General features: G+C 47.6%; 1 protein-coding gene across 2 annotated transcripts in view; it reads right to left on the reverse strand.

Annotated features, from left to right (window-relative positions):
* Positions 1–23,977, reverse strand: part of Etv5 (ETS variant transcription factor 5) — a 58,173-nt gene extending 34,196 nt beyond the window's left edge. Inside the window, exons 1-5 of one of the 2 annotated variants that reach the window (XM_032900013.1) lie at positions 23,022–23,150; positions 20,091–20,213; positions 19,874–19,961; positions 19,702–19,749; positions 19,560–19,610 (exon numbers count right to left, since the gene is read on the reverse strand). In XM_032900013.1, the coding sequence (XP_032755904.1) occupies positions 19,560–19,610; positions 19,702–19,749; positions 19,874–19,961; positions 20,091–20,135 (232 nt within the window). In that variant the 5' untranslated portion in view covers positions 20,136–20,213; positions 23,022–23,150. Of the gene's footprint in view, positions 1–19,559; positions 19,611–19,701; positions 19,750–19,873; positions 19,962–20,090; positions 20,214–23,021; positions 23,151–23,814 lie in introns of those variants that run through there. The other variant, XM_032900012.1, reaches the window with a different exon arrangement.
* Positions 23,978–24,285: the final 308 nt, after the last annotated feature.

The following is a 24,285-nucleotide window of genomic DNA, read 5'->3' on the forward strand; positions in this document are numbered from 1 at the left end:
TATCACATTATCTCTGGCTGAAAGGACTCGTGTGCGTGCTCACATGCGTGTGGTGTGAACGTAAGCACATGTGGAGAGCAGGGGAAAGGACATCAGTGATCTCTCAATTACTCTGCCTTTTTTCTGAGTCGGACTCTCTCATCGATCCTGGGGCGAGGCTGGCACTCAGCAACCCACACCCCACCCCTCCACACGTCATACACAACCCTGGGGTCACAGGCGTGCACCTGGCTTTTTACTTGGGTGCTGGAGGCTTGAATTGGGGTCCTAATGTTTGCTCAGAAGGTGCTGAGCCATCTCCCCACCCCACAAAGTACTCTTGAACAAAGGAAAATAGACTGGAGGAAGCAATACTTCTGGGAAAGAATGAAGGAGACAGATCAAGAGAGAGACATCCGAGCAGGCTCCTAGCTCTCTCTCCCTCTGTGGCAGATGCCTGAGCTCCCCTCCTTTCCAATGGAAAATGCTATTGCACTTTCCCCTTAGTTAGGAAACAAAGCTCCTGGAGCTTGCTACGATCTCACAGTAAGTTTCCAGGACTTCTAACCAAGCAGTTCTTAAGCATCTTATTATAGTCTCAGAGGTAATCAGAGGAGAGGGGAAAAAAGACTATTTAGAAAAAGGGTCGGAACCAGGCATAGCAGCTCATATGTGTAATACCAGTCCTTGTGAGGTGGAGGCAGGAAGATCAGGAGTTCAAGGCTATCCCCAGTCACATAGCACGTTTGAGACCAGCCTGAGCTGTATGAAATGGGGGGGGGGGCCCGCAGAGCACACCAGAGAGAGACAGAGACAGAGACAGAGACAGAGTTGTTGGTAAAGAAAGCTAGCCATGCAGTCAATCATGGGCATGGTGGGATGTGCTGAGGTCCAACACTCAGAAGGTTAGGAGGATAGGGATCAAGGTCACCATGGGCTGAAAATCCAGACCCTATTTTCCTAGAGGCAGGTGAAAAGAGATGGAAAAGAGCCAAATCAGAAAACATGAAAGAAAAAAAAAAAGGGATTTGCCAAACAAATCACAGGTCTGTAGCCTCCTGTTTACCGTGCACTTTCCAGGTGGGGCACACCGGACACCTAACTCACTAGGGAACACTTCCCCTGCCACTACCACACGAAAGGCCAGGATCCTCCTCCTTCGTGCCCATTGGCAGCTAAGCTTCCCCACTCCCACGGTCTTCGTTCTTTCCAATCCAAGCCTTCTGTTCTAGTGTTCCTCCTACAGGGTCCCATTCTCCCTCCCACGGTCCAGTCGGCCAAAGCCTTCTGCTCATTTAGATACCTGCCAACACACTGGAAGATGTGCATCTTGACAACCCTCTCTTACAGCCACCTCTGAGGCGAGAACACTGAATGCGCACCCCAGCTTCCTATTTGACTACAAGAACTCTAATAAAGATCTATACCCAAACACAGATAAAAACAAAATGGTGACGTTTGATTAAGCCCACACCTGGGCACGCATTACAGTTCAGCACGGTCTCCAGCTCACCACGACACCATTTTAAATTTAAGCACTGTTTACCTATCGACCAACTTATAACCTTGTAGCTTCTGGTCCTGTGAGATGAGGAAATTCCTTGCAAGGGACACAGGATTAACAAACCAGCTGGTCCTCACTAACAGAGGGAGGGAAAATAACAAAAGCCACACATGCAGAGGGACCAGAGAAGAATCAAACTGTCGTTCTTCACAGACAAGTGGCCCACTACACAAATGATATAAACCACAAAGAACAAAATGTGACGGGTTCACCGGGCAAATTCATTTGTTACAAGCTCAGTAAACAAAAACAAGTGTCTGGTCCCCAGCTCCGAAAAAAAAGAACCAAAAACAAACAAACAAACAAACAAACAAAAAAAAAACCCAAAAAAACCCAAAAAAAAAAAAAACAAAAAAACAAAAAATAAAAAACACAAGTGTCTGCATCCAGTGTCCAAAGCAGTATGAAATAAGAAAATATACTTAGGGGGCTGGAGAGACGGCTCTGCTGTTAAGAGCACTTGTTCCTCTTGCAGAAGACCTGGGTTTGATTCCCAGCACCCACATGGTGCTTCACAACCCTCTGGAACTCCAGTTTCCAGGGATCTAATGCCTTCTTCTACCTTGTGAGGGCACCAAACACACATGTGGTATGCACACATACATGCAAGAAAAACATACATAAAAATGAATACAATTAATAATAATTAAGGAAAATACATTTAGGGCCAGTGAAAAGGCTCACTGGGCATAGCTGCCAGCCAACTAGCCTGAAACTCTCAATTTGATCCCTGAAAGCCATACAGTAGGGGACACCCGATTCCTCAAAGTTGTCACATGCATGTTTTAGCACATGTGCACCCTCCACAGACAATTAAAATGCGATGAAAATTTTAATAGCAACAGAAATATCAATTACTTAAATACAATCTAATGAAAGATTCCCATAAATCACTAGCAAAAAAAAAAAAAGAATAAATGAAAGATGTATCATGGACTGAAAAGTTTAACATTACAAAGACATCAATTCTCAAATTTATCTATACTTCAATGTAACCCTAGGAAAACCTTAGCTCTGTCCAGAGATTAGAACGGATACATAACAGTTACATTTATTCACAGAGATGAATCTCAAAATAAGCTTGGCACATCGGTAGACACATTGTATCAATGTGCATACAAAGAATTTTAGAAGACCCACAGAGCTTACTGTCAGAAGGGAGACACAAGTCACACAGCCAATTAGCAAAGAGCTGGGAGGAGGCTTGGTTCTCAGCTATACTACCGGAAAAGTCAGAAATATTTCTCCATTTTAGGAATGAGCAGATTAGAAACCTACCGCAGGCATTACACTTATGCACGCCCTGACAACTTCATACGCACACTTCGTCTTGAGCAAACCCTACCTTTAGCTCCTCTGCCACCCCTCCCACTATCCTAACACCGCCCCCACCATGTGCCTCTCACACCCTCATGCTTTGCTTTCTAATGACCCACAAAATCTAGTAGTGCTTCCTGTGTGAGGTCTGTACCCTACCAGCGGCTACACCTCCAAGGAAAATCTCTCCCTTCCTCAGCAGCCATCTTTGCCAAAGTTCCTCGGGTGGCAGGGAGGCTTCATGGGCTCCTCCCTTATCCAAGCCAGAACTGCTGCCTAGCTTGATCTTGTGCAGGTCTTAGGCAGACATCCAAAGCTGCTGTGAGTTCCGGAGTGCAATGGCTATCTGTGACACACACTAACATCCCCTCTACACACACTGTACTGGCTGAGTGGCACCAGCGGGTCGTAGGCACAGTAGACCACACCTTGCACTGGAAGATGAGCTAAGCAGTCTGTCACTTAAAGGGGGTATTTGGAAAAAAGGAGGCATCTAAGAGTCCCAAACCCAGTAAGAGGCATTGTCAGAGTGGCCGATACCCATTCTATCTGACATCTGTCTCAAAAAATAAAAGTCAGAGGCTTTATCAGTTACAGTTAGGGAGCATCAAGGCCCAAGAGCAGAACGAGAGGACATACATGCAGGGCGGGGTACCATTTCCATATCTCATACAGCTAACCTCTGTAAGCACACGCCCTCAAATCTAATACAGCGACGTCAACCACTGGACAAGCTATGCTAAACTTTTTAGAATTGATTTGGTTGATTTACTATGTACGTGTGGTATCTACGCACGTGCGTCTACAGAATCACCAACAGGAAGACTGTTATTCTTCACCTTACCCCTTTCAGACAGACTCTCTCACTGTCTGGAGCTAGCGTAGCAGCCAGCAAGCCCAGCAGTCCTCTGTCTCCTCAACAGTGGGGTTACAGGCACGTGTGGTCACACCTGGCTTTTTACGTGGGCGCTCGAGATTTGACCTCAGGTCCTCAGGCTCCCACAGCAAGCTGGGCAAAGTCCCCAGCCTTGTGCTGAAATCTGTCGTGAGTTTTCCAAAAAGCCTCTCCTCGAGCATGTACAAGCTCTTTCTGAGGAGATTACCAACATCCAGTGCTATTCTTCCAAGTTCACCACAGTAACGGGAGTGCAACTGAGTGTCGGATCAACGGTATAGGAGATTTCCAAACATGACGTGAGCATTTCCACAGGCTGTTTTCAGTTCTACGCTTTTAAAATACACCCTTAACGGGGTCAGCAACCCTAAAGCTACTTCACTCTGCTGTGGCATACACCTATAATCCTAGCACTTGGGAGGCTGAGGCAGGAGGATTGTGAACTTGAGACCAGCCTAGGATATATAACGAGACAGTGTCTTTTAAAAATTCAGTGTTATAGGGAAAAATATGGGTGGAGATACACGAAACCCTGCTTCCAAAAACAAACAAACAAACAAACAAACAAACAAACACACACCAAACCGGGGAGATGGTTATAGATTAAATAGTCAAATGAGGCATACACAAATGCAACGAACGGGTGCTTCTTAATCTCTTAATCCTAAATCAGAAGCAGAGTTAATATTAACTATTAAAAAAAAAAATCCTTGGGGAGAACTGGAGAGTTTGGAATAAGACATTATGTTCCTTGGATTATAGGAAAGAATTATCCTAATTTTTGGAAATTACTGATGTATTTGGAGGGGAAATGTCAGTTTTTATGAACTGCTTCTAAACAATTAAACGTGTGTGTGTGTGTGTGTGTGTGTGTGTGTGTGTGTGTGTGTGTGTGTAGCGATCTGCTTTTAAAAATAAACCAAGAAAACAAGTATCTTTTTTTTCCCCAAAGAAAGGGATAGAGCCAATCTTTTTCTGTGGTTGACTAACAGGCCAACGGTTAAGAACTTCAAACCTGGAGGCAGGGAGATGCTCATCAGGTAAAAATGCTTGCCGTACCACTGGCGATCCCTGAGTTGAGATCCCTGGCGCCCACTTAAAAAGCCAGGTGTGGCAGTACGCACCTTCAATCCCAGCTCTAGCCAACTGGTGAGGTCCAGCTTCTTCAGTGAGAGAGCCTGTCTCAAGAAAAACAAATAAATAAGGTGCGATAAGAGAAAGATAGCCCGTGCTGAAGGCTGTTTTTCCATCGATGTGTGTGTGGACGGGCACACCTGCACACACAACACACATTCACAACCACATTCCACAGGAGGAAACAGAAAAACCTCGAAGCCCACGCATTTACACAGGAAGAAAACCAACCTCGGTGGATTACCAGATTAGAAGCATAGGGTAACCTCAGGAATCTAGAATCATACAAGAACAAACGTTGATCATATTCTAATGCTTAAGACTGGTTCTCAAATCTTTTGTGGGTCCCCACCCGCTTACGAAAAAAGTAAGGAAGATATCCTAGCGAGGACAAGATGAAAACCGCCACTGTCACCACTCTCTGCCGCCCTGGTACAAAGTATAGAATGACTGAAATAAACCTATCGGTAGTGTCATACACATATGGAGCCTCACAGAGGAGGAACGAAAGCATATGTCCAACTCAGAAGCACAAGCACTCACAGGAACTGCTTCTCCGTGAAGACAGATACACACAACAGACTTCCAGGACCACCAGACCAGCTGGACACCTCATCGGATTTCATGCCCACAGTCCAAGAGGGCACAAAGTAGCCACTGTGGGCCTGGGATCATTAAAAAAAACTTTGAAAAAGCAGAATCTCTACCTTGAAGCTCTCCTTAGCTCTTTCCAAATACCTGGCTTGGCCCCTTCTGCTTAAAGGCTAACCAGGTCTGGGACCAGGAGAAGGGCAAGGAGAGAGAGCTGCAGTCGAGAGGCCTAAGTATCACTAAGGACCCTTGTTAGCCTAGTTTAATGCACCAGGCTAAGGGAATAGAAAGACGTGAGGCCAAGCTCTAAACTGTATTTAACAACTCCAGCACATGGAAGGCTGAGGCAGGAAAGTAAAGTGCTAATCAGAGACTTCCTGGGCTATATAGAGTGTTCCACACAAGTCAGTTCCACAAAGTGAGCTACCCTCACATCAAAAAAGTAGCTATGGCACCTTAGGAAGTGTTTACATCTTAGGAAACAAGGGTGGCAGTGGGCTCCTGGTATGGTCGCAAGGCTCCACACAACTAATGGGAGATGGGAAAATCACCTGGGCCAGTCAGTACCGAGGTGGGCATACGTCAGAGAAGGGCTGAGATTGTAAGGAGGCTCATCGTGTAGTCGGAAACTACAAGGACAGATATATTTGTCCCACATGAAGCCTCACGTAGAGAGAGCACAGATTCTGCTGTGGGACAGAGTTTGCTATCTGTGTGCATTGGGAAAGGCTGCTTCAGGACTGGGTGCATTATTCACAAATTTAGATTGGTGATTAACCATGGGTGTGAGGGAGTTTTTTTTTTGTTGATTATTACTGCATATTCATATTCTATGTATGTTTCTCTCTCCATCTTTGAAGCTCCCCTTTTCACTCTCCTTGAAACAAGTCTCACTATGTAGTCTCAGTTGGCCTCTAACTATAATATGGCTGAGTCAGGCCTCAAATTTTCTATGATCGTCCTGCATCTGCCTCCTCAATGCTGAGATGACAGGTGACTGCTACCAAGGCTAGGCGGGTTATTTGTCCTGTCCGTCATCTCAACAAGGACTCGCTGTAACCTCCTGCTATGGTTCAGGACCTCATGCTGTAGGAGAAATCACAAGGAAGCAGAGTTCATCAATGACCAACTAGAGAAGGCCCTGTGATATGTATGTACCCTCTGGACAATGAATAACAGAACAGCCAAACCAGGAACCAATAGAGCTAGTTAGTTCCTGGAACATTTGATTGACTTTGAGATTTCTCCGCTGCAGAGGAAACACTGCAGTCAGCAGAAGCAGCTTCAGGAATCAGTGTACAGATGGAAAGAAATGTGAGTTTGCAGGATGGGTGAAGGTACATGTCTTTATCCCAGCACTGGGGATGGGGATCGGGGAGAGGGCAGCCTGGTCTACAGAGCAAGTTCCTGGACAGCTAGGACCACACAGAGAAACCCTATCTTGGAACAAAACAAAACAATGGAAGACCAAAAATGTCAGGTTTCAGACCTAGAAACCAGGTAATTAAAAATCAGCTGAAGGAAGGCTTTGACTGTAAAAGCATGGGCTATGGAAAAGGCAACAAAGAGAGCCAAGGCTACACGGGCATGGGAACTGGATCCACCGAAGACTGAGGAGGTCAGCCAGAGGGAAATACTCAAGCCACTAGAGCCAGACCCTGCTACGGGAGGAACCGAGTGAGTCTCTGTTCATAAGACCATATGGGGCTATAACAAATTTTTGGAAAGTTAAGAGCCAGGGCCTTTGGGGAAAGCCCAGGAATCTTGGTGCTCTCATCTAAAAATACTAGGTACCTTGAAGGATTTGGGGGAAATGTGTGAGCGGGGCAGAAGTCACTCACTGTAAGTGGGATGGTGGAAACACACCAAGTGTTGGGACAGTGCGAGGCTGCTTTGATGTTCTGAAAACGAACACCTGATGTTTCCAAATGCACGAGTTGGAACTTTGAAGAAGAAAAAAATGAGCTGATTAAAGAGCTGAGCAGCCCTACGGAGTCAGCAGAACAGTCTGACAGTCCCTTGAGGTTGCCTGGGGTAGGGGCTCTCCCCCGAGACACAGGAATTAAGAGCTTCTTCCACCTGGCTTAACAGTCAACCCATACCAGAGGTAGGTTCAGAGCAGGACGCCATGCTTCCTAAATCTTCCTTTCATTGTCTGCTTATCTGATGACCTTAGATTTAGGCCAGAGACTCCAGGCAACGGCACAGTGGCTCTAAGCTGTAACATGCATGATGATGTATTGGGCTCACAGGACGTGCCGAATGGGTGGGTATGGAGTTAAGCTTCAGTGACAAGAGGCTGTGGGATGCGCATGGGCTGGGGAGAGCGCTTCTAACTTTGATTTTATGGACATCATGATACACTATTTTGTGCTCTTACTGCCTCCTGAGGTAGATGTCTGGTGTGAAGATGCAGGGGCACATGGAAACTGGGGTGCTGTGAGTTGGAGCTAGCGTCCGACTCCCAGAACAACTTTTTGGCTATGATCAAAGCAGGAAGAGATAAAAACGAGGGCTTTACAGTCACACGGCAATGTGCGTTTCTTTCTGAGCAGGGACACTGGCACGACAAGGGGTGTTAGATGGGAACTGGTACCCTCCAGGAACTTTAATGTTTATTATAGCTCGTGACTACGTAGAAACGGGGTGTGTGTGTGTGTGTGTGTGTGAGAGAGAGAGAGAAAGAGAGAGAGATAGAGAGAGCTCGAGTGTAAGCGCTTAGAGGTTTGTTTCTAGTAGGCTTGGCTCAACAATTTAACATCTAGCAGGAAATTCTCCTTCCCCTCCCCCATCTCCAGCCATGGCAGCAGTTGGCTAGAGCACCTGACATTCTATAACTAAATCAACTCAGAAGGTAGAAACTAAATGCTGCCCGTGACAGTCAAGCTTAGGAAGCCAACGTATGATGTACAACCCAGTAGAAGGGATAGAACCATGCAGGCTGGCCAGGGAAAATGTGGCTCCAGGCTCCAGGCTCCCCACACCCCTCTATCCCCCTCGAGAGAGAGAGAGAGAGAGAGAGAGAGAGAGAGAGAGAGAGAGAGAGAGAGAGAGAGCAAGAAATTCGGCCAAGAACGCAGTGCCTCCCATACTCTGAAGAGCTTGGAGGAAAAGCACGGTTAGGAACAGCAATAATGGTCCTCAAAGCTGGCTACCTCATCTCCTGCAGGAGACGGGACAATCCACCCAAAGGATGAGGAGGGCTCAGGGAAGAGCTGGAGTCAAGGAGCCACGTATAAGGAAGCACAGACTGGCCTACTCTAGACCTTTGTTCAAAGCAAGTCTTCAAAGGGGAGGAAGGGTAAGGTGGCACGCACTTGTGGCCCCACTGCAAAGGAGGTTGAGACACATGAGCTCACTAGTTCCAGATCAGCCTGGAGAGACTCCATTTGATGGGGCAGAAAGGCTTGGATTAGGGGCTAAGCTGTAGCTCAGTGACCCAGGACTCAGCATGTGTCAGACTGGTTCAATAGGTACAGTAGCCGTGGTAGAAAAGACTGGCCAGTCCTGTCCATGGCCATCTCCTAGACGTTGCTACGGATCTGCGAACACTGGCTTTGTCCTCTCTGACTCTATCAGTACTAACGATAGAGAGTTTCAAAGACAGCCCGCCACATTAATGAATGTTTCCTCTCTTCTCTTCCTCACGGTTGATCTCAGAAGTGAGAGGAGCCCACCTTGGGCACAGGCACGTCTTGATGCACAGACCATATCGATCAACACTGAACAGCTGCCTCTGTCCCTTAATATCAAACTGTATCATTTATTAAGTCCAAGCAGAACGCCCGTTATCAAATAAGGGCGGAACTAAATGACAAAGGCTACAGTTGCCCCAGCCAGTGATAGCCGGACCAGATGAACTAGTTTCAGATTCTCTTCTTTATCAGCACAGTTCACCATCGCTCTGACTCTTGGATAGCATGGACCCGTGAGGTTCCTTCTCTTCAAAGGATGTGTTTACACCTGCGATGCAGAACTCGTGCTCTAGCCGTCTAAAAGTGGGAATCCAGGGACCTCCTATCTGAAAGTCACACTTGAAGGGAGGAAAGGGGACCAGGATACAGGAATACTTGGATACTTGGACTGATGTAGGGATCACACATGGGGTAGACACCAGGCTCTTACTCTGTAGGCTGGAGAAAAGGCTCAGTGGTTACGAGATCTTGATGTTCTTCCAGAGAACCTAACTGTGGTACCCAGCAGCTAAGTCAGGGAGTTCACAACCTCCTGGTCCTTCAGCCTCCAGGGATCCCTTGCCTTCTCTCGGCCTCAACACACACACACACACACACACACACACACACACACACACACACACACACACCCCTTTAAGAAATACTTTGTGCAGATAAGTATTACCTACTAAACGTATCGGCCACAAAACCCCCCAAAGCACTTTCATAGTGAAGGAAAGACGAGAAAAGCTTCTTGTCCTACGGCACCTGGACCTAAGGCACAGCACTGGCGCCCAGTTAGAGCATTGGTAGAGCATCAGTATGACTTGAATTTCATCATCCAAGGACCTGAGTGGTTTTCACATTATTACTTTCCTTCAACAACTATGCCAAGAATTTTCATATTCAACCTCTACCGGGATGAGATACAACAGAAAAAGAGGCCTAAAGAGCTTCCTCCTGTACTCCAGGCACTGGTGTGGCTGATGAGACAACGGTGAGGTTGTACTGACCTCAGCCAGCTTGGCTATGAAGCTGTTCGCAGCGGAGTGCCCCAGCAGGGCCAAGGCATAGCGTAGTATGTTGGGGGAGTCGGGGAAGCAAACTGAACCTTTAGCTTGAACCTTAAGCTTTACTGTCTTAATAATTTTCTCTCATCTTATATAGTTCTCATCTAAACTGACACAAAGTGAAGGGCTAGAGATATTAAAATTAAGGCTGGAGAGATGGCTCAGCGGTTAAGAGCACTGACTGCTCTTCCAGAGGTCCTGAGTTCAATTCTCAGCAACCACATGGTGGCTCACAGCCATCTGTAATGAGATCCGATGCCCTCTTCTGGTGTACTCATATATACTAAGTAAAAAACAAGAAATATTAAAATTAGGCTACGCAGAGAGACCCTGTGTCAACAAACCCAAAAAACAAAAAACAAAAACAACAAAAAAAGAAACTGAAAGTGTTTGAAATGCATTAACTAAGTAGCCTGTGTAAACTCTTCTGTCTTCGACTTTGTATTTAAAATTCGCCTTTAGGAAAGTGGTCTCCTTTGGGTCAATGGGTGCTCTCAATGCCCACCGGCAGGACATCCAGACACCTATGCTAGACCTGCTTTCCCAGCACATGCAGATGTTCTGAGAGACAGAGACCATCTGCTCAATCTAATCCACCAAGGAACACCTCCCTACATGCATCTAGAAGAGGAAACAGAAAATAACAAATGGATCGAATTCCTCTTTTCCTAAGGTCACTGGGACAGATTTTGGGAGCACGTAGTTACTTCCTCTGTGAGGAGGCCGCACTGGGGGAAGGAATGGAGAATCTGGCTTGTGTTCCAAAGGCTTGACCCGGTACCACTGACCACGCAGAGGACGGTCTGTGCTCCATGGCTGCAGAACAAACCCAGAAACACTACAGTATTCCTCTGCTGTGGGAGGCATGAAGACGAGAGGGAATTCCAGTTGGAACAGGAATGGAAAATGGGAAGCAGGGACTGAGATTAATATTCATAGAAATAAAGGACAAGTTAACCAACACCTCCTCCCCCCTAACCTGCACTGCTTTCTCAACATCTCTAAAGAACTAAGGTTCTGAGGCTGGTGAGGGAGGAAAGGGATAACAAGAGCCTGAGGACAATGGGAAAATGTCAGGACGTCCAGGTAACACAGGGTCATTATTGCCATTCAACTGCCTTCCATTAAGATTCAGATTAGGAAATTTGGGCCGGCTCAAGAATCTGGTCTTCGGGGTTGGGGATTTAGCTCAGCAGTAGAGCGCTTGCCTATGAGCGCAAGGCCCTGGGTTCGGTCCCCAGCTCGAAAAAAAAAAAAAAAAAAAAAAAAAAAAAAAAAAAAAAAAAAGAATCTGATCTTCAATACCAGAGACCCATCCTTTCTTTACACACACACACACACACACACACACACACACACACACACAACACTCATTCTCTCATATATATATATATATCTTTATATACTGTTATCCATAATTTACAATTAATACATATATGTGTGTATGTGTGTGTGTGTGTGTATGTATGTATGTATGTATGTATGGGAATCGCTCATCGGCCATAACCGCCTCAGCATGCAGGGAGTCACCTTCAGAAAGGTTTCAACTCTGTCAGTCTATCAACAACTGCCCAGGTCTGCTCTCCTAGGAGAAAGGAGATGCCTTGCAGGGCCAACAACCAGGCAAGCACCTGGGGTAAAGAGCCCTCTAACAAAACTCAAAGAACTTTATTTTGGTTTTGAGGACAAAAAGGCAAACGCTCAGATGAACACTTTAAAATCCTGAGGAAACCACACCGATCACTACTAGTTAGGCTTTTTTCCCCTTCGACTGTGTGCTCTACGATAAGCCTGCTCTTTGAGGGTGTCCTGGGAGCTGGCTGTTAGCCAAGATGCTGGAGGATATTTAAGGGTGCAGCACAGTATTGAGCTGGGTACTCCTAAAGCCCTGAGCACTTCCTGCATGAGGAGGTTCCTCTGGCTTTGGAGTTGTTTCGAGGTTGAGTTCTTTCTGGTACTTCCTGGATATTCATCTGGGGAGGCCATTCCTTTCCCTTGGTGTTTGGGAAATGGGGGGGGGGGAGGCCACGGTGAGGGTAGGCTGTAGCCAGGTGCTGAAGTTTGGAAATCAACATTTTAAACTAATAGTTTCTGAGCACAGACAAGAATGAAAGGGAGACCATGGAGTAGAAAGAAGTACATTTTTATTAGCTCCTGGGAAAGACTTAGCCAGATAGCTTAGCTTGTGGCTTGCCAACACCTACCCTCCACACCTGGAATAAAAGGTTGAGTCTGGAAGACCTGGTGGCCATTTTGGGGTGGAGTGGAGTGGGATGGGGGACCAGACTACACAGCTAAAGTAACAGCACCAGAGGAAATAAAAAGATGAAATCCTCAAGTCTCTCTGGAGATGCTAACCTGCCCTTGATGCTACCTCCGCTGCCTTCAGACTACTACATTTGAAAATGGCATGGGAAGGAAGGAGACTCAGGGCCTCTGGGATCCACCATAACTAGTCCTCTCAGCCCAGGTCATCAGCCTGGTAGGGAGAGAGTTAAAAGACAGCCCTTAAAAGAAAACTCATACCCCATTAAGCTCAGGCTTGGAGAGCAGGGAGCAGTTAGGAAGCCAAAGGAAACTAATTCTGGAGGCTCTCCAAGCTGCCAATCACACGCAGATTTCTAACAGTCACTGCGTTGTTGGAGTTGGTTGTTTTTCCACAGACTGCACAATGGGGTCTGGTTATTCATTGAAAAAGTCTGCCAGTGGGCCCCGCCCTCCATTCACAACCAATTTGGAATGCTCCATTCAGGCAAGAGGGGGAGTCAGTCTGCAGCCCAGTTAACTGGGACAGACCTACTACTAGTGCCCGGGGCTCAGCTGTGGCCCTGGAGAAGCTTGCTTGCCCAGTATGCTGTATTTATGTAAGAAATTCAGACGCAGTAGGGGGCGCTGGCTGGGTCTGCATCCTTCCCGGGATCCAAATGGCTAGGATTATTGTTGCAATCTGCAAGGTTGGGCAAATCTCTGAGAGAAGAGGCGCAGGGGAGTGCCCTCAGGCACAAGAGCAAAGAAATAAACAGTCTACTGAACTGCCGGTTAGAAACACTGTAGCTTCCTAGGGAGAATCCCTGTGTCTACTGCCCTGGAAAACTGGTTTAGATTAAGGGGCAGCTCTATCTGTGTCTGAGAGCTGGCCTTACCAAGACTTCTTTCCCCCTTTAGCCAACACTGAGAGCCCAATGGCTTCTTCCCCAGGGCAGGCTTGGGAGACACTAGGAATTTCAACAATTTCTTGGCTTCTGAGTGGCCCTGAAGCTTTTAGCGGACCTTCCTGGATGTCCAGGCAGCGAAAGGGAAGAATGTGCAGATCTGGACTGGAAAGATAAAATCTCTCCAGACTTCACAAGGTACAAGGCTTAAAAACTGGTTTGGTGTCTTAGCCCCCCCAACCCCCCCCCCAACACTCAGCAGTTACCCCGAGGTCGAGTGGATGGAACCTGTCTGACAACCAAACTTGATTTCAGGGAAACGAACGGTTCTTCAGGAAATTCGAATAAGATAATTTTGATCTTGTAGACTGTTTTCTTCGGAGCACATGTATTTTTTTTTTAAAAGATTTATTTATTTAATGTAAGTAGTCTTATAGTCTCCCTGTCTTCAGACACACCAGAAGAGGGCATCAGATCTCATTACAGATGGTTGTGAGCCACCATGTGGTTGCTGGGATTTGAACTCAGGCCCTCTGGAAGAGCAGTCAGTGCTCTTAACCGCTGAGCCATCTCTCCAGCCCCCAGCACATGTATTTTCAAACGTCTTATGTTTACTGCTTTTCACTGCCTGTCCCAACTTCTCTTGAGATCTTTCTGGATATCAAATTTACAAACCACGCCTGGCCTGTATGGGAGGAGGAGTCTGACTCCTGGTCTAGATCTTTGCCTATCTAGAGAGTCTCTCCCCTGTGCAGCAATCAATCCTCTAACATCCTCTTTCTAAGCAGGAAGAGCAACCGTTATTTTGGTGGGTAGGGCCTTTGAGGCGGGGAGGGTGTTTTCTCCAGGTAAAGCCACTCTCACGTTATGTACCTGATTCCTAATGGACTTAAGAGTTATGGCGTGCGTGCACACGCACAGGCTGTGCCCACACCAAGGGCTCTAGCGTTTGCCATTCTCTTGGAAGAAGCCCGGAGAAGGGACAACATAGGAACTGACGACCAAAGCCTCTGTTAAATGAGCTTGATGAGGGTTCGCAAAATGAATTTTTTAAAAAGCAACCTAATCCGGTAATGGTCTCAGCGAGCCTGGCACCCATCCAAGAACCGGGAGCCGCAACATGACGAGACTCAGAGCTCCCTGGATTCCAAATGGAGAAGCAGCGAGTGCCAGGGCACAGATGGGGCCCATGCTGCTCAAGGGCAGCCCATGCCCAAGAGGGGGACGTCAGCCGGAGGCTGCTTCTCCACTGCCGTCAAAACTCAAGCAATGCATGAGGAACGGTCTCTCACACACCCAAACCCACCTCACCCTGAGGGATGCTCTTTACTGAGGCCAGTATCGCAGTAATGCAGTAATGACGGTCTGACCAGGAGCAGCAGTGAGCGCGAGACCTACCTCTCTCGGCTTTTATAGTCCCTGCATCTTCATCTTGTAAAGCAGAAGGATGCTGGGCAACAGGGGCTAAATGCCGACTTGATGGATGCCAGGATTTCAGTTACTCCTGGCACCTACAGGGCTGACTGGCCTGTCAGGCAGATTAATCCCCCCCCTTCACCAAATACAAAGAACCACAAAGGCTTCCGGGCTCTACTGGACACACAAGAGTAAGAGGAAAAAACATTGTTTTAAATACCGTATGGTTAGATCAATGGTCTTAGGTCACTAACAGTTCTCCTGATGCTAGGAATGATCGCCGAGCTTTTAGGGCCCTGTTGGCAGCAAGGGCTGGCTGGTAAATTCTCTGAGAGTCACCTATGCCTGGGGGGCCTGGAGGGGTCAGTCATCTTTCCTCCGTGTTTTATGCTTTCCCTTACACTTCTCCATCAGCTTCCTCGCCCCCTCCCCGCTTCAGTACCCCAGCCTCCTGAGAAACAGTCTTGACTCTGCCAGGCGGCCCCTTTTCCTTTCTTCTCCTCTAACAACACATTCAGGACGCCTTCCTTTTAGCTCCAAGAGGCCTCAGCCACAGCAAGAGCTGCCACCAGCACCCCCTCCCAACAGGCTGTGGCTTGACCACAGTGGTAAGGGCCCCAGGTCACTGTCCTATCTGTGGTTGAGGACCCAGGGCTAACGTAAATGTTAACCCTAGTGCCCAGTCTTCCACAGCACCGAGTTCAGGAAAAGCTGATTTTTAACAGTTAATTAGCTGGTCCTCGGGGAAATTACTCTACTTCCAAAGTCATACCCCTCCCCCACTTTTTTAATTCAAGGGGAAAATGGGGTCATCTGAATTTTAATACAAAGTTTGTGAATTCGGTGCAGAGCTATGACTCTACAATGAGATTTAACACTCCCTTTCCTTAGCATAAACTATTTCGGTTTACTCGAGATGCTGGTAATTACTACAAGGCCACCATGGAAACAAATGAGATGTTAAAATAAAATTTAAAAAAAAAAAAAAAAAGACTTGAAAACGAAACCTTCATTAAAAAAAAAAAAAAAAAAAGGAAGTACCCAGGAAGTCAGCTCAGAGAAACGACAGCTTCCTCATCTCCACGGCATAGTACCAGAGTACTTACTCTCGGACATCAGTCCTATCTGTGGGTTTGACTGAATTCTGTGAAAATACGTAGGAAACGGGTGGAGATAGATGTCTACAGAGACTGCAGAGCTCATGGGGTGCATAACATGTGGTCTGTGATATACTATTTTACACACACACACACACACACCGTTTTATACCTTTCCATATACTAAAGCACACTTAAAGAACTAAATGGAAAACCTTTACATGCGCATCTATGCAGGCGCCTTCTGCATGTGGGCAGAATGGTCAGTGGCTTCCCCAGCCCTTCCCTGAAACCCACCTCTGCGACCTCAAACTAAACAGGACAACAGCCTTTTCCTGAAGGACTCGATCATTATTGAAAAAAACCTTTACTGTCTGTCTCACTGAATTCTTCCATTTTCACCCAAACTATACGTCGGTATTTTCAAACTATCCCTTCTAGGGATTCCTGGCTCAATCTTGGATCTTCAAGTCACACCCTAGGAACAATGGATTATTGTGGGGCAGGGGGCACTGACAGAGCTCCTAGGCGCTAGAGCTGCAGTTCTCAACCTGGGGATCACAACCCCTTTGGGGGGAGGGGTCACATACCACATAGCCTGCATATCAGACATTACATCACAATTCAAGACAGTAGAAAAATTAGTTACGAAGTAGCAACAAAGTGATTTTACGGAGTGTGTGGGGGGTCTCCCTATCACGAGGGAGGAACTGAGTGCGAGAGGATGCACTTTAATTTTTAAAATTTCCAACAAGGAGCTAGCAAGATGGCTCAGAGGATAGAAGTGCTTGTCGCCAAGCCTGATGACACACACACAGGATGCAAAGAGAGAACCAACCCCCACAAATTATCCTCTAACCACCATAAGAAAGCCTGCCACACGGACGCGCCACACGGACGCGCCACACGCGCACACGCTGAGCAAACAAATAAATAAAATATAAGGCAAGGCATCCATTACTGAGTGTGTACTCATGAGACAGGTAAGTTCGACATGGCTAGAGGCAAGCTGGGCAGTTCCGTAAACTTACTTTAAATCACATTTACAGGCAAATGTCTATAGGCACGTTATTCAAGTCTGGAAGCGTTAATATAACCTCTTAGAAATTTGGCCCATACTGGTCCCCACCCCCCAACATGGCTTTCCCAGAAGACAGCCAGGAGGGCTGGTCCTCCACACAAGAACATGGAAAAGTGCTCACAGGGAAGTGAGGTGTGTGGACTGACACCTGTGGGCTCTACCAGCTCCTCCAGGATTCCCGTAGTAGTCAGAACCTCAATTATAACCAAACACAACAGCCTGAGTGAAGAGCTCCAGGCTAGCCAGGCCATCCTTGAGGCTCCTGCTTCAAGCCTAGAGTCTATCTGACCCCACCCTTCCCAAACTCTACCTCAAGAAGAGTCAGGGGAGAGAATTACTGAAGAGGCCTTTTAAGGCTCCTCAACCATCCATTTTATCCTTAAAATAAGACAAGCTCAACCTTAAGCAGTCACAACAAAAAGCAAAACAAAAGTAAAAAAAACAAAAAGAGCAACTAAATAAAACAAACAAACCTATCATATTTGGTAGGCAGGAGAGGTCCCAAAGCACCTGCACTCAAGGGACGGTATTTTAATCTCAGAACCTAGCACATTCTAACTACTGAGCAGGACTTCTTTCTAGAGCACCAAGAGGCATGTATTGATTTCTTTGCGCTCGCCTAGCCCCGCAGATAGGAATCTCTGCAGATGGAAACTCTGCTCCCTGACATCCCCCTCCTTGAAGAGTGGGCAAAGCGTGCAATCAATCTAAGCCCAGCTGTCTCACCTCCCCTTTTAACTTTTGTGGGCCAGAGAAACAAACAGTGTAATAAAAGCATTTCAAAGAACCTCTGCCTTGAAAGCCACCTCCCAGGCAGGCTGCTCTGGTAAGAGCCGAAAAAGCAGAGCCAAACTGCCAAGATGAGGGGGACAAGTCTGAGTTCAGATTCCGACATCATCCAAACACACCCCCACCCCCACCCCACCCGGGCCACACGGGTTATCGATATTCAGCCTTTCAAAGGCCAGCCAATCACTTCGAAGCAATCAAAGAGCAGTAACGAGCATTTCCCTTTGCACAGACAATCTCCACAGCATGTTAAGGTAGCCATTCATCCATGCTTGCAGCCTTTTCCGTTCTTTTTTTTTTTTTTCTCCAAGTTTCAATGCTTCACTCCGCCTTGAACTCAAGGGCTGTCATTACAGAACCTCTGTTCCTTCAGCTAATAGATTTAGAATACCCTGCTTTTAAACAGACCCAGATACTCCCTCTCCCCCCGTGACATTTTTCTGCACACAGACACCCCAGGGAGAAAACGGAGCTGAGAAGGATCCGTTGGTGCAAAATGAGAAATGAAACCCCAGCCTGGCTCAGGTGCCTGCTATTATAAACTATGACTAAGAGACATGAATTTCTCTATGATGCAACTCTCAAGAGAGGCAGCGTTCTCCAGACCGCTCTTAAACCTGCTCATTCGCCAGTGACTAATGCTCTCTAGAGCAGCTCTGTGCTGCTCCAATTTCATCAGCCAGCTTTGTCCTTGGTAGCTGTGCCTGGTCCATAAAGCCCCCGAATGTGTTGAGGACAGCCCAGAAAGAGGAGGGCAAGCAGGACAAAGCCAACTACGCCCTGCCAGCCTCCCAAGCAGTTTGTGGGACTCCTCACTGCAATTATCATCTTAAGGAACGGGCACCCAATGACAATTCAGAAAAAGGCTTTACTCAACAGCGAGGGCCCAACCACCATGTGAGAATCCAGAGCAAAACCAAGTCATTCTAGGCCCACCCTTTACTAGCTTAGAAGAAAGAAAACCGACATGTTAGGTGGGACCACAACCAACAGGAATTCTCCAGGAAATGCCGTGCTGTACCATTCAAAGGAAAAAAAATAAATGTCAGATTCATCACTGGCTTTGCCTTACTTTATAAATAACCCTTCTTCTACAGCTAGTGGACTGAGCTTGGAACATCCACTGTTCATGCGAGGCAGGTTCTACACCACTGAGCTGTATCCTGAACCCAAAGACTTCATTTAAAAACAAAACAAAAAAAGGATTTGAAAACAAATGTTGATTTGTAGGCACTGGGAGCTAGCTGGAATGATGGCTCAGGGGTGGAGAGCACTTGCTTCTCTGGTTCCAGAGGACCTGAGTCTGGTTCACAGCACCCACAAAAGGCCACTCATCATCACCTGTAACTCTAGTTCCTGGGGACCTGACGCCCTCTTCTGGGCTCTGTAAGAACCTACACCCCACACAATAGAGAGTGACTGAGAGTGTGTGTGAGTGTGTGTGTGTGTGTGTGTGTGTGTGTGTGTGTGTGTGTGTCCCACCCAGACAAATCTAAAAACAAGCAGTTATTTGACACAGACTCTAAGCTAGTATCCTAACTTAAAATCTGGAGTTCAAGCTGTTAAGGTAAATACAAGCTTTACTGAAATTACGTTGAGTCCCGCATTCAACAGAGCCAGAAACTCTTATCAATAAAAACATGAGACACGTCTTCAGGACTAACCCTGAATTATTAAAATGCATGCACATCACTGTCCAAGTCTTCCGGCTATCGCTGAAGAATGAACACAGTGCAGATGGAAATAATCCAAGACCAAACAATTTCAGAACAAATGTGTCACCAACACAGAGGTACTTACAGTTATCAGACTGAAAATCTGGGACAAACTGCTCATCGTCGGGAACTTGAGCTGGAAAGAGAGTTCTGTTTTAGATCTCTGCCTTTTGCTAAGGTACAGTAAAATGTTTTACACGGGAAAACGGGACAGTCAGGAAACTTGCCTTCAGCTAACCAAGCCTCTTGAAGTTGGCTGAGATCCTGAAACAACTCTGTAAACAAACAAACAAAAAGACTCAAAATGGGGCCATCTCTGTGCTTCTCCAGCAGTCTGCACATCAGCGATCTGTGTGATCTGAGGAAGCCACAGCGCACTCGGAAAGCGCCAGCCACTACCTTCAGAATCGTGAGCCAGATCTGTGTCCACAAACTTCCTCTTTCTGTCAATCACAGGTCGCCCTCGACAGTCCTCTGACCGAGATTTCTGAAAGAGGCCAGAAAAAACGGAGATTCGAATGCAGGAAAGAGGCGCAGAGAAGGTTCACCCGCTTCTCCAGGTCGGAAGACCCACACCACAGGGGTCAAGGACAAAACAACAGGGAAGCCAACTCACCCCTGGGACCATAAAAGGGACTTGCTGATCACAAAAGCCATCCATGGTGCTTCCAAAGTCTCTGATGTCACTTTGAAAGGCTTCAGCATGGAGTAGTTCCTTGGGGGTGGTAAAGAGATCCTCCTGTAACACGGATTTGGGAGATTTAAACTGTGGTGGGGGTGGGCTGGAGTCATTTTATACAATTTTTCCTTTTGGTCTGTGTAGCCTCCTCACCTCTGAGGTCTCTAAACAATCTCTCTCTCAACACACACACACACACACACACACACACACACACACACACACACACACACACACTCTTTAGTATTGCCTGCCTGTCTACCACAAAAGCCAAAACCAACCAACCAAATCCTTCAACTAACTTGCACTGAAAAGTGACTTTCTAAGACATCTGTTGCAGGGTTGTTTTTTGTTTTTTTTATTATTTTGTTTTGTTTTGTTTTTTAAAGGTAAGTTTTTAATTAAGATTTGCCACTTTCTGTGACAAGAACTAGAGAAATTGGGTGTTACACATTCCAAACTATCGGCAATTAAGACACTAATATGCATGGTGTTTCTCAAAGCATTTTGTAGGTCTTTCTGGAGGTGTACAGTAAAAATACTAAGTACAGTTGCAGGAACAAATTGACCAAAGGTATACTTTCTTCACAAACACAAGTCTTTATTTTTAAACCCAAACCGTCTGTCCAAACAGGTGTGTATACCTGAAATGACATAGCATCTCCATGGTAACCTACAAAGATTAGCTGCCGTCTAGTCAACTTCTAAAATAAAGCATCTATAAAAACGAGATAAAGGAAACTCAATCCCACTTGCACGTATTTAAATATCTTTACCAAAAGGCAAAAGGGGTTGGGGATTGGGGGTGTGGGGGAGACAAAACAGCAAACACCATAAAAACCTTTCAGTGCAAAAATAACCATGGAAAGAAAACTCTGTTCTAACAATGACTTCAAATCTTCAACAAAAACAGTCAAGCACTGGCAAGAGCTGGGCTTGGAAGAGAGTTATAAAATCAAGAGGGAAGACACTTTTCTAATGTGGTAGGAATTAGCTAGGTTAGGAGTCACCTTTCCAAACACTTTATTTTCCAACTAAAAACTTAGGTCAAAATAATGGGGGCATAACAAGAATCCATTCGCCTCAGTCCTAAACAATAGAAAGGCCTAACTGGCATTTTCTTTTAAGTAGTACACAAACTACGCAACTTTTTTTTTACAGGAGCCATTTCCATCTGACTTGTTTTTCACGCTGTGAGCGCCATATCAAATTTTCATAAGTGAGCAGGATACAAGAAAACCCTTCACAGCCAGCACTTGGCCCAAGTAATCAGATATTTTCAAAGTCAAAGGAAAGAGAGTTCACAACTTCCTAGAAAAACACTCCTGCCAGCTTGCCTTCCACACAGTGCAAACATCGTTCAGAATGAGGCCTCCCTTCAATGTCACCAACCAGTACCCAAATCTGAGAAACCTTGGTAGACAGCATGAAAGAATTCTGTATTGTATTTTTAAAAAAATCTGCCTAAGCTGTGGCCTCAGAAATTCTTAAATGTCTGTTGTGGGTTAAGAGAACAACGTGTAGGAAACCAGAGGATAAAATATTTTTAGAATCTCATGATGCGCAAAAAATATCCTTTGAAAAAATTGGTTAAAAGAAACTGCCCTGAGAGATTCCAAAAGCAGCATCGAGGATCTTCTAAGCAGCTCTTAGAGTTCAAGAGCTGGAAACAACGTGTTCAAAGTATCTTTTAAAAGCCTGCAGGGGAGGCTTCGATTCATCCTGGAGTTTAAACCACTTCCTTTGTGTCGTCGTAGTCGCTCCCCCCAGCCCCCAAATCCCGGGTGCCCCCAGGAAAACTTTAACTGGGCGCAGCGACCGAATCGAGGCCCCTCCCCGTGGCGCGCAGCGAGCATGGTTTTATGAATGGGAGAACGAGCCTCGGCCGCCACCGCAGGTAGAGGCTGTAACTGGATCCCTCGCGTCGGGCCCCATTCACAAAACAAGACACACTTCCACCCAATTCCCAGCCTTTCCATTCATGAAAACTCCTTCAGCTGCGCCCCCGCCCCCACTCCCAACGCACGCTTAGCCTCCGACGCAGGCCCCTCACCCCAGCGTTTTAGGAAGCTCAATGCTTCATTCACAAAAAAGGGAGGAAAAAAAAAAAAGCCTCAGAGCTCAGCGACCAAGAAAGAAACCTGCTTCATTCATAAAGTCACCCACATTCAGAAAACGAGGTGCAGCGCTGGGCGATACCAGCCGCCTCTAATTTACTCCCGATCCCACACGCCTCCTCCCCTCATCACCCCCTACTCAATCACTACCCCTTTTGCGAGGCAGACCCCGAATCATGCACGAGGCTCCAGCATCACTCTGGGCCGGTTCGGCACCAGTTCTGTCCTCCCCAGGCCGTGGCTCAAGCGGCCCCAACACCCTCAAGCCCTCAGAGGAGGGAGTGGGGGGCTGCGGGCCCGCTGCCCAGACTCCAACTTGCCAGGCCTGCAGAAGTTCAAGCAGACCCTGCACCCGCAGCCTGCACATGTCGGTGTCATTTAACTCTCGGGGTCCTGAAGCAGCACCCCAGAAACTGCTGCCCGCCCCTCTCCCACAGAAGAGTCGCGGAGCGTTTCTTCTCGCGAGCCTCCCAGGGCCCTCGGGGGCCCACAACTCCGCGCCCCGCACCCCATTCTTGCACCCCGCTTCGGCAGCCTGCGCCCCGCACCCTGCTCCCTGCACCGCTCCAGCACCCCGGGTGCCTCCTCCGCGACGTGCGGAAACCCGTTCTCCGCTCGCTCCGGAACCGCTAGCCGCCCCCGCCCGATGCCTCCCAGGAACCGAACCGAACCGGGCCTCGGGGGGAGGGGGCGGCTAGCTCCGGGAGTCATCCCAAGCACTCCCAACTGAGGACCCAGAACCAGCCCGCACCTGAGCGGTCACTTCGTGCGCCCGCCTGCGCGCCTCGGTGGCGGGCTGGGCCGCAGCGATCGGGGCTGAGGACCGCTCCGCGCGCCGGCCTCCGGACTCTGCGCCGCCCTGCAACCCGCTGCAGCACTGGCCCGGCCCCCGCCGGCTCCGCCCGCCACCATTGGCCCGCGGCCCAGAGCACACACGTTCCCATTGGTCCGCGGCCGTCCCCGCGGCTGCCCATCACCTCTTGTTTACCCTGTCTTCAGGCAAATCCAGCTGGGCCGCCCCATCAACTGCGGCGCCCATTGGCTAACGGTCGGCCTCCCTCAACGCCCTCAGAGGTCTGTTTTACATAATTTATGCGTTGGGCGCCATTGACCAATCAGCACCGGCTTGTTTATATAATGAATGTAAGGACGTTTTTCATTCATAAAAAACGCGACCTGAGGGGGAGCTTAGCTGAGTCAGTGAAGCTCTTAAAGGGGCCACTCGCGAAGTTCCCCCTGGCCTCGGCCTGCGCCGCTCCTCCCGCCACCCCCGCGCGGGGGCCAATTGGCGCCAGGCGTTCGCAGCTGCAGCAGCGAGCTAAGTTATCATTTTAGAACTCAGGCGAGAGGAATTCGTCATTCCACACACAGAAACTCGCTGACCCGCCTGGGCGTTCGGCCCATAGAAACACAGAAAACGGAAACCGAGCCCTCTAATCTTAGCTACCTTGAAGAGAGGCCTTAATTTTTTTTTAAACCAGGTTTCCAGTGGAAAGAATAAGCAGTTATCTTCCTTTTAAAACATGAGCTTTTCCAGATCTTACTTGATGTTTCATGTTGGCAAAGCCTAAGGCCGGACTCCGATCGCGTCTGCTGGGGCTAATTGGCTCTGAGCTCTGCAAGCAAGAGGCTACAGCCAGAAATCCGGTTCGCGGACCGCACCGGACCGGTAGAGGGCCTTGGAAGCACAAATCCCTTTGAAACGTGCGAGCAGTTAGACCGCTTGCTTCCTTCCCGGGCTGCTTGTTTTCCATTTAAGTGTTGAATGCAAGATGGTGTGTTTGCGAATTAGATCCCGTGCAGCTGGGAACCGGGAGAAGCGGCGTTGCTTGCCAAAGGAGCGGGTATTGACTGCAATTGCTGAGATTCTTAACAGGGTGTTCCAGGAAACAAATAAAACAATCCTCTATCCCTTCCCACCTCCTCGTCCTGCTCCTGCCACCGACACCGACCTTTCTCTTCTTTTCCCAAGGATGCTATTAGGATGCTTGCGAGCGAGTTCTGTTCTGTACTAG

This window comes from Rattus rattus, chromosome 4, assembly GCF_011064425.1.
Source record: "Rattus rattus isolate New Zealand chromosome 4, Rrattus_CSIRO_v1, whole genome shotgun sequence".
NCBI classification, from domain to species: domain Eukaryota; kingdom Metazoa; phylum Chordata; class Mammalia; order Rodentia; family Muridae; genus Rattus; species Rattus rattus.